This window comes from Dipodomys spectabilis, unplaced genomic scaffold, assembly GCF_019054845.1.
Source record: "Dipodomys spectabilis isolate Male_0828 unplaced genomic scaffold, ASM1905484v1 ptg000174l, whole genome shotgun sequence".
NCBI lineage: Eukaryota > Metazoa > Chordata > Mammalia > Rodentia > Heteromyidae > Dipodomys > Dipodomys spectabilis.
In genome coordinates, this window is record NW_024870851.1 from 970,254 (window position 1) to 981,378 (window position 11,125).

Sequence of the window (11,125 nt, forward strand, 5' to 3'; positions counted from 1 at the left end):
GCTGCCAGAGTCCTCCAGACGACAGCCCCAGTCCCTCCATGTCACATTCTGCACTCCTCAGAGTGTCAGGCCACCACCCTCCAATCTTAGCAATTAACAGAACACTCATGAGCCCTATGGCAAATATAGGAGTGTGTCTTGCACTATTAGAGTTGGTGAGCCAACGGTGTTGAAGTGAGTCTGGGAACCTTCAAAATGGGCCGATGTGGTTCTGTTACACCAACTCTCACTATCTTCAAGAAAATTGGCTCCCAAGCCTAGATTGGTGAGGCCAGATTGTCTTCCAGACACAAGACAGAACCTGAGTAGGGTCAAGAAAACAACCCCTGGGCCTGGTATTGTAGGGTGGGCTGCCGGTGTTGGGAGTGTTGACATGCAAAACACAGTAACCATAAAAGGCTCAAATAAAGGTGAAAGTTATGAGAGAGATGCTGGAAAAGAAAAGCAAGATAATTTGACTTTTTTATTTTTGAAGTCCTTTGCATATCTGCAACCAAGTGCAAAACAAGAGGGGTCTCAAGCTTTACAGAGCTGAGGAAATAGAAATTTGCTGATGAGAATAATTTTGACAACTGGGAGACGCAACCGGTCCACTGGATGCTAGATTGCATGTAAAGGACTGGTGATACACAGGGTTTCTGACTTTGCAGGATTGATTATGGCCCCTCTACCAAATGATACCCCAAATAATCATGTGGGACCCTAAGATACTTTTACTTTTTCTTTGTTTCTCTTTCTCTGAGAGAGAGAAAAATATGGAGAGAATTTTCTTCTATGACTGCAAGAAATCTACTGAGGTATTGCTAACACTGAACTGGAACCCACAAACTTTCAGTCTCTTAAAACGAAATATTTTGGTGGGTTTGTGCCCTTGGACTTCAGTTCCATTTTTCATTTTATAATTACATGTCAATGGAGAGTTATATATTACAAATGAAAAAATTAAGATAAGAAGGATTAGACAATTTCTATGATTTCAGGCAGTCTTTCAATTTGGGCTTTATTTTCTGTGTAATAAGTGAAGTTGTGCCAGAATAGGAAGAAATGTTCAATTAATGCTTGACTCGAGACTCCTCTGTAGGTCCCCATTTACAGATGCAGGGGCAGGGGACTTGGCTTATAGGAACTGGGTGTTTCTATCTCTATCCAAAAGTGTATTCAGAGATTAGGGAAGTTTTGAATAAGGTGGATTTGATCAAGCTTTTGAGGTTCCAGCTCTGCAGAAGGGGATTACGCCTAGAAATGGGGTTCTGACTGATTCCAGGTAGACTTAACTCCTATATTTTAGCACCCAGAAAAGGCTGTGGCAAAGTGCTAAGTTCCACAGTTGACAACATGGTAGGTGAGGAAAGTATTTTAAATTCTGTTGAATAGGTGGAAATGGTTTCTTTAGCATGTATATCTTGTGCCTAAATGATTTGGGGTTAAAACCTAATAGCAATTATTTTCTTAGGTTGTCGGGCAGGACAGAATGAGCCCTACGCTTGCATAGGTATATCGACAACAGAAGTAAGCTTTGGTAAATGGGAAAAAAAACTTTTGTAAGATTAATGTCTCCACAACATATCTTACTGAAATGTTGTACCACATTTCCTAATTTGCGTTACAAATTCAAGATATCCTTTGTTGCCCAAAGCCCTTACTTTCCTCTCCCATCTCTTGCTCCTCTTCCTCCTGTTGCTCCACAAGCACCTTTTTGAAAATTGGCACAGTTTTAAAATCATATCCTCTTTTATTCTGTGTAGATGATCTTTCAAACTGTGCTCCTGTCCTGGGTTGGGAAATGGGGGAATACAGGCTGTGATTTAGATTTATTGAAGTCGCTCTGCTTGCCAAGTTAGCAGTAAGTTCAATTAACTGTATGATCTGTGACTATTAAGACCAAGATGAGAAAGTCCTATCAGAGTGCAGTCCTGGGGATGCCTTTGAAAGCATTTGCCTTGATGTCACAACAGGAAGAGCAGGGCAGTTGCCTAGTTAACTGTGAGAACCAATGATTCAGTGCATAAAAGTCTTAATTCTAAAGTGAAGTCTTAAGTGCAGTGGAACTACATAGATAGTGTGCCTAAGTGTTCAGCCTTCCAACTTTGGAGTTAATTTTCCCTCCCCAGCCAATAACCTGTTCCACTCAGGCAGGATCTATCAAAAGCACAAGCAAGTAAAAACCCACCAATCACCTCCCCCAAACACAAGCTGGAGTGTAGAAAAGAGACGGTAGCAATAGCCAGACAATGGAAATCTCCATGTATCTGGCCACTTTCTGTCTTGAGATGTGCTCTGTTTTGTTTAACAACAAAATTTACGTATTAAATAAAAATAATTCTCAACAACAAAGAACCTCTCCAGACATAAAACATTATTTGCTGAGACTAGATTTGCCTCCCACAGGGTAGCAGGCCCTTGTTTGGGATGAACAAAACTCCTGCAGTCTTAGAGGGAATTAAACAGCAAGAAATTTCCCTTTCAGAGAAACACTGGTCTGTCTGGGAAAGAGGCTTGAGATAATGTGGCCAGGGCTGGAAGACCCAATAACTTCTTGCTGTTTTGGGAAAATAACAGTTAGGATTGCAATTTGCTGTTTTCTTTGACAACTCAAGGTATAGAGTAGTCATAGAAACACACTTTTCCAGCAAAACTATTGTTAGCCTAAACTCAGTAAATGCTCAAATGTAGACTGTTGGGAGTTAAAAAAAAAAAAGAAGTCTATTTGTCACCATTTATCAGAGATCTTGTTCTCAATGGGAAAACAACACATTATGATTAACCAGCAAGGCAAAAGGATGAAGGTTAGGAAAGTACCTAAGCAAGAATGAGGAATGTAGAGGCAGGAGAAGGGGCGCCAGTGGTCCGGCTTAGTTTTCCTGCACAGCGGCACGCAATTCCCTAAGCCCGGCGCTAGATGTCTCTGCAAGTTCTCCCGTCGCATCTGAGGGCTCACAAGCTCCAGGCAGGCGGCGTGCCTGAGCACTTCCAGGGTCCAGAGAGAAAGTGCCCACCCAACCCCTCACCCACAACCGTTCCCATTGTGGCGCCACATTGCAGAGGAAGAAGGAGAAGGAAAGGCAGAAGAACCAGACCTAGACCCAGAGCTGGAAGCTTGGCAGCTGAAGGGTTGGAGCATGGAGTTGCCTGAATAAACTCTGGCCTGGTTCTTCAAATCCTCACCCTCCCTCATAAACCTCCTGCCACCGGGATGGCCCTTAGCCTAAAGGAAACATGCACCGTGCTAGCAACCTAGGCTTTGGAAGTCTTGATTTCTCACCACTCCCTGCTGGCTGCCCAGCTCTCCAGAGATCATTTTAACTCCCTGTGCATTGCTAGGCTGGTGGCCTGGCTGCCAAAGGCCCTTCTTGGAGAAAGATTCAAGCCCCAGACACCTCAGCTTGAGCTTTTGCCTGAGTGCCTTCTCTTGGGCAACCTAGACTGATTTTTACTGCCTGTAGTCTCAAAAGAGTTTACCACTTCAACTCACAGAACCCTCTGCTGCAAAAGAAACAAATATTTAGTCTGTAGGACTAACAAAAAACCCCACAAAACAAAACAAAAAAAATCCAAACAGATGTTGCTCATGTCATTCTGCCTTTCTAGCAAAAAGTGCTTTTCAATACATATGGAGTAAGTCCTTCCAGCACCCAACCCCTCGCCCCCATCTTACAAAATTGATTCCAAGTCATGCCTGCGTGGGTTGGATTCACATTGTATTAAGTGAGTCTTGTACATTGCGAGTGTGTAGAAGGCTCACAGGAAGCCTTGACAACAGGAAAGCCTGAATCTATCCAGGACTTAAAAAAGCCAGGTCCCAGCTTTGGCCACTACATCGTGGAAGATGTAGGAAGTTACTGTATTTTATCAATAAACATCACCATTAGTACCTTCATCTTCTCTCTGTGTTCATTCTTCTCTTCTACACAGGCTCGGTTTTTGAAGTAACCTGAATTTAAATAAGACATGCTATGCAACCTTGGAATTATAGTATGAAGATGTGTTTATTGTCTATTATTGAGATAAATTTAAATCAGCAGCAAGTCACCGGATGTCTCTATCAAAAGTTCCTGAAAAGGGAATAATATGATTTTGAGTTACCCTGAGATTTAGAAGAGATAATACATAGAAAAAGTCCTTGCAGTTACATACTAAGAGCGTTATAAAAGTTATTCAATAGTGTTAGTGGAATACAATAAACAAAGGGACATTAAGTATTGTAATAGAGTGCTCACTCTGCTCCATGAAACATTATTGTCAGCTGAAGGCAGTTTAGCGAAAAATTTAGGTGTCTTTTACTGCAAGTACTTTTCCCTGAGCGGGTCTCGAATGTACTTTTCATAACAAACGTGCTAGAAATGCAACACTAGTGTTATTTAAAAGGTGCACAACAGTCTTGACAACCACTGGTGATAGTGGTCGCCGAGAAATGGCCTTTTCCCTTTTAACAGACTTAAGTTGAATTTGGCATATCCTTTGGAATCAGAGGCGCCGGGGTCTCAGAAGCGGGAGAATCGGGCCTCGTTCCTAAAGGAAGGTGGTCTCCAGCCCCAACCTCGAGCGCTCGGGCCGGTTGCAAAGCGGCATACAGCCGCTGAAACCGCGAGGAAAACAGACGGGGGCGCCAAACGACAGCAATAAAGGCATCCGCGGATATCCGCCGGGGCAGCGTCTGCAGCCTCCTCCACGTAGCGAGGGCCTGGCCCCCGGTCCCCCTCCCCCTTCCCGGAGATGAGCTTGGACCAAAGTACCTCATTTAGGTCCCAGAGCAAGCAGAGACTAAGTAGAGGGACCCTTCCTGGGGCACCGAGGCAGTGAGTGCCAGGACTTGTGGAGCTGGGCGTCTGAGCTGGAGCAGGTGGGGGCTTCCACGGGGCTAGTGGCCGGAAAAGCCTGAGCAAGGAGAACGCACACGGCGTTCACGGGGCGGAGGTGGGTGCCCGGTCAAGTTCTCGTCCAGGTGCCCACTTTTCGTTCCCAGCCGCCTCGGCAGCCCCAGAGTTACTGCGTGCTCGTTGAGCTCCCCGTTTATTACCTAAAAGACGTGGGGCTGACTTTCTTCTAAGCAAAGCTCGTGTGGTTGAAATAAGTTGGCTCCAAGGGTAACAGGAGAGAAACTTTTGGCATTGACTATATATGTGTATATATGTATATAAATATACTTCACACCTCGCCTCCCCTTACATTCCTGACGCGCCCCCAACGGGTCCAAGGTTAAAAGGAAAGCGCCAACAGACAGATGGGCAAATAGAGCCAGAGTTTGCCCCTAAGACACACCGATGTGTTGGGTGTGTCGGAGGGAGGGGAGAAGGGGGCCCAGGTTAGGGGGTCGGAGTCGCCGCAGCGGGGATGCAGGACCTGCGCTCAGCGCTCAGATTGCCAAGGGTCTCCTGACAGCTTCGGAAGCTCAGGAGCTGAGCCACTGCGTCCTGGAGTCTCACTCTTGAGGGGCTACAGGGGCGGACAGCCCAACGCTTGGGAATCGGGGCTGCAGGGTGGGGCGCAAGCGCGGGAGGAGATGAAGAGCGGCCTGGAGTGAAGATTGATCTCTGTTAAAATGGTTGCCACCGGCGTCATTATGACTATCAAAGTTATCGCCAAGAGGCTCATCCTCCAACCTCAGGCCGCAAGGAGCAGCAGCAAGATTGGTTGGCGGCTCTCTGCTACGGGACTCGGCGTCTGGAACACGCCTGGCCACAGGTAAGGGTCTAGGGTGGAGCGGAGAGGAACGAAAGGAGCAAGAAGAGCTGGGGGTAGGGGGGGTTAAGAACGGCAGGATGGTAGAGGAAGAAGGCTGAGTCCCTTCCCCTCTCCCCACTTAAACCTCAAAATCCAGTGACTTTGTTCAAATACTTCCATTTGAGGAGGGAGGGGGAAAGCTGGCAACATAGAAAGAGGCCCTTATAACGCTGTAAATAGCGCCTGAGTTTAAAGTTAGCTATCGAATCCCACTATCAAAGCGTCCAGGTTAGTTCACTTTCCCCAGGGAAAATGCATAGGCGAAAAGATATATCTATCCGCAGGATTATAAAAAACGAGCAACCACCCACACAACAGAAAAGCAGGGACTTCGAGTTCAGATCTCACTCTGCAAACCTTGTGATGGAATATGAGGGAGAGGGTCTAATGATTTCCATTTGTAGGCACAGGGCCCAACGCACCTCCCTAGCCACGTAGCAAGAAAGCGTTTTCAAAACTCTACAAAATCTCTCTCTCTTTCTTTCTCATCCAGGCTGTGATGGAGGAGAGAAGAGAGAGAGAGAGAGAGAGAGAGAGAGAGAGAGAGAGAGAGAGAGAGAGAGAGAGAGAAGGGACTCATGGTCCTATATTTGTTAAATAAAATACATATTTGGTTCTGAAAACAGAAAGATAAGTAATCCAGACAGGATGGGGCGCAAGGTCTTCTTACGCAACTATTCCTGCATCCTCCTCCTAGTTCTTCCCCCTAACGCCCCCACCTTGTAATTTTTTTATATTAAAAAAAAAAAGCCTTCCCAAGGATCTACTCTGGAAAATCAAAGCATTATCTATTATTTAACACGTATCTATGTCCGTGGAAAAATGAGGAAGGCGCTGCATGATTAGGACCTAAGGGGCAACCCAGCAAACTGAGAGCGTAATGATGCCCCTAAATGAAGGGGGAAATGTGCCGCGGCGCGCTCTATTAATCAGACTGTCAATTTCACCCCCGAGGCCAAACCCCCGGGCGAGCAGAACTGACTCTGAGCGGGCAAAGGACCAGAGCCTTCTTCCTCACTTCTTGTCTCTTCCCGTCTCCTACCTGGATCTATTTGTCTGCTCTGAAGCCGCCTTCATTACCCACTGACAGGAGCGTGTATTTATTTGCTTATAAACCTGTTACAATAAATGATTATTCGAACGGCGTCATTCGTACCTTAATGACGAGCGGGCGCTACTTTTTGATGAATGACATCTCGGGCTCGGAAGGATGTATGGGTCATTTTGACCAGTCATTCCCTCGCTCTAGCATCCCACAATTTTTCCGCCTCCCTCCAAAAGAGATAATAATACTTAGAGGCGCTTGCTGGGGCTGAATGAGAATTAGCCCTAGGCGCAGCCCATCATTAGGACGGGACAGCCGGGCTCCTGTGACATTTTTTAGAAAGCTGAGATGATGGAAAGAATAAGAAAAGAGATGATTCTGATGGAGAGAGGGCTCCACAGCCCCACAGCCGGCAAGAGGTTCTCCAGTTTGTCCGACTCGGCTGGCAGTGCTGTGCTGGAGGCCCTGGAAAATTCGCAGCACCCGGCTCGCCTCAGTCCGCGCCTGCCGTCCGCCCCCCTGCACGGCGCTCTGGGAGACCTCCCCGCCAAGGGCAAATTCGAAATCGACACTTTGTTCAACCTGCAGCACCCGGGCAGCGAAAGCACCGTCTCCTCCGAAATCGCCTCTGCCACCGAGAGCCGCAAGAAGCCGGGCCATTATTCCGAGGCGGCCGCCGAGGCCGACATGAGCAGCGACGTGGAGGTGGGCTGCTCCGCGCTGCGCTCCCCGGGCGGCCTCGGCGCCGCGCCGCTCAAGGAAAACAATGGCAAAGGTAATCGCGCAGCCCGCGGACGCTCCTGGTCCCTCCGTGGCCCCCGCCAGTCCTTCCCGGGGGTTCGTGTCCCTGTGTGACTCCCCCCCCCCCCCCAGCCAGCAGCGGTCTGGCTTAGGCTGGCCCGGTAGGCACGCTAGGGACCGTGCCTTCCTGCCCTGCTCCCTGAGCTTCCAAGAGCCGCACAGGCCTGCGGAGCCTGGGGCGCCAGGCCCGCTGGCCCTGGCCGGTGGACTGCCCGGGAGCTAGCGGCGGAGTCGCTCTCAGGCAGAGGTGCCTGGGACAGAGGTTCGAACCCCCGCAGCCTCCGAGCCCCCAGGGCCGGGTGGCGGGGGGCATTCTTTTGGGGAAGTAGGAGGTAGCTTCACCCCGAGGCTCTACTCCCCCGCCTAAGAAAGAGTTGAAAAGTAGACCTCCCCCCCCCTCCCCTCCTAACAGTCCCGGGCTCAGCTGCTACTGTCTCGAGAACCTTCGAAATATTTTAAGTCAAACCCCAAAGGCTTGTCAGAGAAGAGTCCGAGGCGATACAAAAGCCGGGCCCGCGGTTTCTAGACCGGTGCACACTGGAGCCCAAGGTGACTCCTCCTGCCCGGCCGATTCTCCTCGCGAGTGGAAAATTGCTAATTAATATATATATATTTTAAAGAACCTTCCCAACGCCGTTCCTATTATTTGGTTTTGGAGGTCTCCCCAAACTTTATTGATTCTATTAACGGCAGCAATTTGTAACCCTGACAGACCCCATCAATTCCGGGAGTGACTTTCCTTCCTGACGCGACTTCCCCCGCCGTCAGCGAGCGGCCCCAGCCAGGGGCTCCCGGCCGGTAACCGGGACTCATGCGCTGTTTGTTTGCCAGGCTATGCAGATAGCGGCTCCGCCGCGGGCACCACGACGTCGGCGTCGGGCTCGGGCCTGGGTAGCCTGCACGGAGGCAGTGGCGGCGGCGGCGGCGGCGGCGGCGGCGGGGGTGCGGCGCTGGGCAGTTCCGGCTCTGGCGCCGATCAGGTGCGGCGCTACCGTACCGCATTCACCCGAGAGCAGATCGCGCGCCTGGAAAAGGAGTTCTACCGGGAGAACTATGTGTCGCGGCCCCGCCGGTGCGAGCTGGCCGCTGCCCTCAACCTGCCCGAAACCACCATCAAGGTATCGATCCCAGCGCGCGCCTAGCTCGGGCCTCCCCTGGGGCGCCGGGGTTGATTGGTTCTCTTTTCTCTCTTCTCTTTCCTGGGTGGTGCGATTTAACTCAGGGCCTGCAAATCTGAGGGGGTTAGTCACCAAAGGAGGTGGCGGCTTCATTTCTCCCATGCCGCCGAATGCGAACGGTTGGCGGGCCTGGCCGCCAACCAGTGTCTCAATGGCGGCTCCCACGCTGCAGACTGGCCCTGGCCTCTGCTCGATTTTGCCCAACGTGTGCCCAGGTGCCCTCCATGCTCACAGTCCCGCGGCCCCCTAGGCGGCAAAGTCAGCTGGTCTTTGTTCTTCTGACACGAACCCGAGGTGAAACTTTATTCGCTCTTGATCTTGGGATCTATTTTTCCACACAAATCGTTACTACGTGAAGAAAGGGATTCTGCATTTTAAAAATCGATTGAATTGAAAGCGCAGTTTCCTAAACATTCTTCTCTTGGGCATTGGGGGGAAAGAAAACCTCTTGTGGAGGGGAAACGCAACGAAATTGACTATATCTGTTATTAATGTTTCATTATACGTCCAGGAGAGAGATAATCAGGAGTTAAGGCAACCGGGTGAACCTTTCACAGAACATTCGACACTCTAGAAAAAGAGGGGCTTTTCATAGGGGGATGGAGGGGGGGTCCTTTCAGTTTGATTAGTCTCTCTTAAGATTTAGGGTTCTGATGAATGTCATTATTAGGTTCTAGGTTAGATGGGATATAGACGTCTTCTTCCAGTTTATGGGGGAAATTACTCTCACAACTCATTTAAGACAAATGATTTCAACAAAATTATCCCTTCAATACCCTAATCGGACCCGTGCCCCTAGGGGCGGGTCGTAGCAGCTTGGAAGGCTCAAGATCTCGTTCGGTGGCCTCTTAGAAAAGCTAGAGACAGCTTCTCTCCAAAGGCTGGGCAGAATCCCCGAGCAAATCCTGGGATTGAGAGAGTGGTGCTCAGCAAGATTGGGCACCAGTGGGTGGCGGGAGGGAGATGAAAGGTTGGTTGGGCTAGGGCGAAGGAAACGCAGCCAGAATAGAGCGAAAGCCCCGGGAGTCGCAGTCCCGGAGAAACGTTTTCGCAGAGGACTGAGTGACCAAAGCAGCCCACACCTCGTCCCAGCTGGCAGCGCACAAGGGATTCGGGTCTAAGCTCAGTGCTAGAGGAGTAGGCCAGGACTTTCAGAGGCTGGGGAGGGTCCGGGAGGCTCTGGGTGGAGGCTGGGAAACGCAGGTCGCTTCCTAACCCCAGGTCGTGTGCGACTGTTCCCGCAGGTTTGGTTCCAGAACCGGCGCATGAAGGACAAGCGACAGCGCCTGGCCATGTCGTGGCCGCACCCAGCCGACCCCAGTTTCTACACCTACATGATGACGCACGCGGCCGCCACCGGAAGCCTGCCCTACCCTTTCCACTCGCACGTGCCGCTGCACTACTACCCGCACGTGGGTGTCACTGCGGCCGCCGCCGCCGCCGCCGCCTCGGGAGCAGCGGCCGCAGCCTCGTCGCCTTTCGCCACGTCCATCCGTCCGCTGGACACCTTCCGCGCTCTCTCCCACCCGTACTCGCGGCCCGAGCTGCTATGCAGCTTCCGCCACCCGGGTCTCTACCAGGCGCCCGCAGCCGCTGCGGGGCTCAACAGTGCGGCTTCGGCGGCGGCAGCTGCTGCCGCCGCCGCCGCTGCCGCCTCCTCAGCAGCCGCCGGGGCGCCTCCCAGCGGCAGCTCCGCGCCCTGCTCCTGCCTCAGTTGCCACAGCAGTCAGTCCGCGGCCGCCGCCGCCGCCGCCGCCGCCGCAGCCTTGGGCTCCCGAAGTGGCGGCGGCGGCGGCGGCGGCGGCGGCGGCGGCGCAGGGGCCTCCGCGGGCTCAGACTTCGGCTGCGGCGCGGCTGCGCCGCGCTCCGAGAGTGGCTTCCTGCCCTACTCCGCCGCAGTGCTTAGCAAGACCGCCGTGAGCCCGCCAGACCAGAGGGACGAGGCCCCGCTCACCAGATAACTACGTCGCCGCCGCCAGGGGGCCGCGCTTGCCGACCTGCGGGTGCCCGCGAGTCCCCGGTGCGCCCCCTGTGCGCCCCCCGTGCGCCCTTCGTGCGCTCCGGGTTTCCTCGGTGTGCGGCCCGCTGCTACCGCTGTCGCTAGGGGGCGCCCCGGGGCGCAGGAGGTCGAAAGGAATTGGGGGGGGAGAAAGGAGCCGGCACGTTAGCCTGGCGGGTGTCCCCCCCCCCGTGATTTCTATTTTTGTACTTCCCACCGAGCTGTCTCCCCCCTTCTCCTTCCTCTAAATACGTTTCCCGCCGTCCATGCCTCCTTTTCTCGTTTGTGTCCTGAGTTCAGTGGTCTCGGGGAAGACAATCCCCTGTCCCCCAAACCAGTCCTCCAGGGTCTTGAGCTCTGGCTGCAAGTCTTGAGTCCCAG

At 51.9% G+C, this 11,125-nt stretch overlaps 1 protein-coding gene across 1 annotated transcript; it reads left to right on the forward strand.

Moving 5' to 3' along the window:
• The first annotated feature begins 7,114 nt into the window (after nt 1–7,114).
• Evx2 (even-skipped homeobox 2) lies at nt 7,115–10,706 on the forward strand. Its single transcript, XM_042694241.1, has 3 exons — nt 7,115–7,541; nt 8,399–8,685; nt 9,990–10,706. The coding sequence occupies exons 1-3, from the start codon at nt 7,115–7,117 to the stop codon at nt 10,704–10,706; spliced, it is 1,431 nt and encodes a 476-aa protein (XP_042550175.1).
• Nucleotides 10,707–11,125: the final 419 nt, after the last annotated feature.

What these genes read in the sequence shown, in the direction of transcription:
- Evx2 (XM_042694241.1), top strand. Translation starts at nt 7,115, where the DNA reads ATGATGGAAAGAATAAGAAAAGAGATGATTCTGATGGAGAGAGGGCTC. An exon ending in CAAGGAAAACAATGGCAAAG is followed by an intron (nt 7,542 to 8,398) that starts GTAATCGCGCAG and finishes TTTGTTTGCCAG; the next exon opens with GCTATGCAGATAGCGGCTCC. An exon ending in TGCCCGAAACCACCATCAAG is followed by an intron (nt 8,686 to 9,989) that starts GTATCGATCCCA and finishes CTGTTCCCGCAG; the next exon opens with GTTTGGTTCCAGAACCGGCG.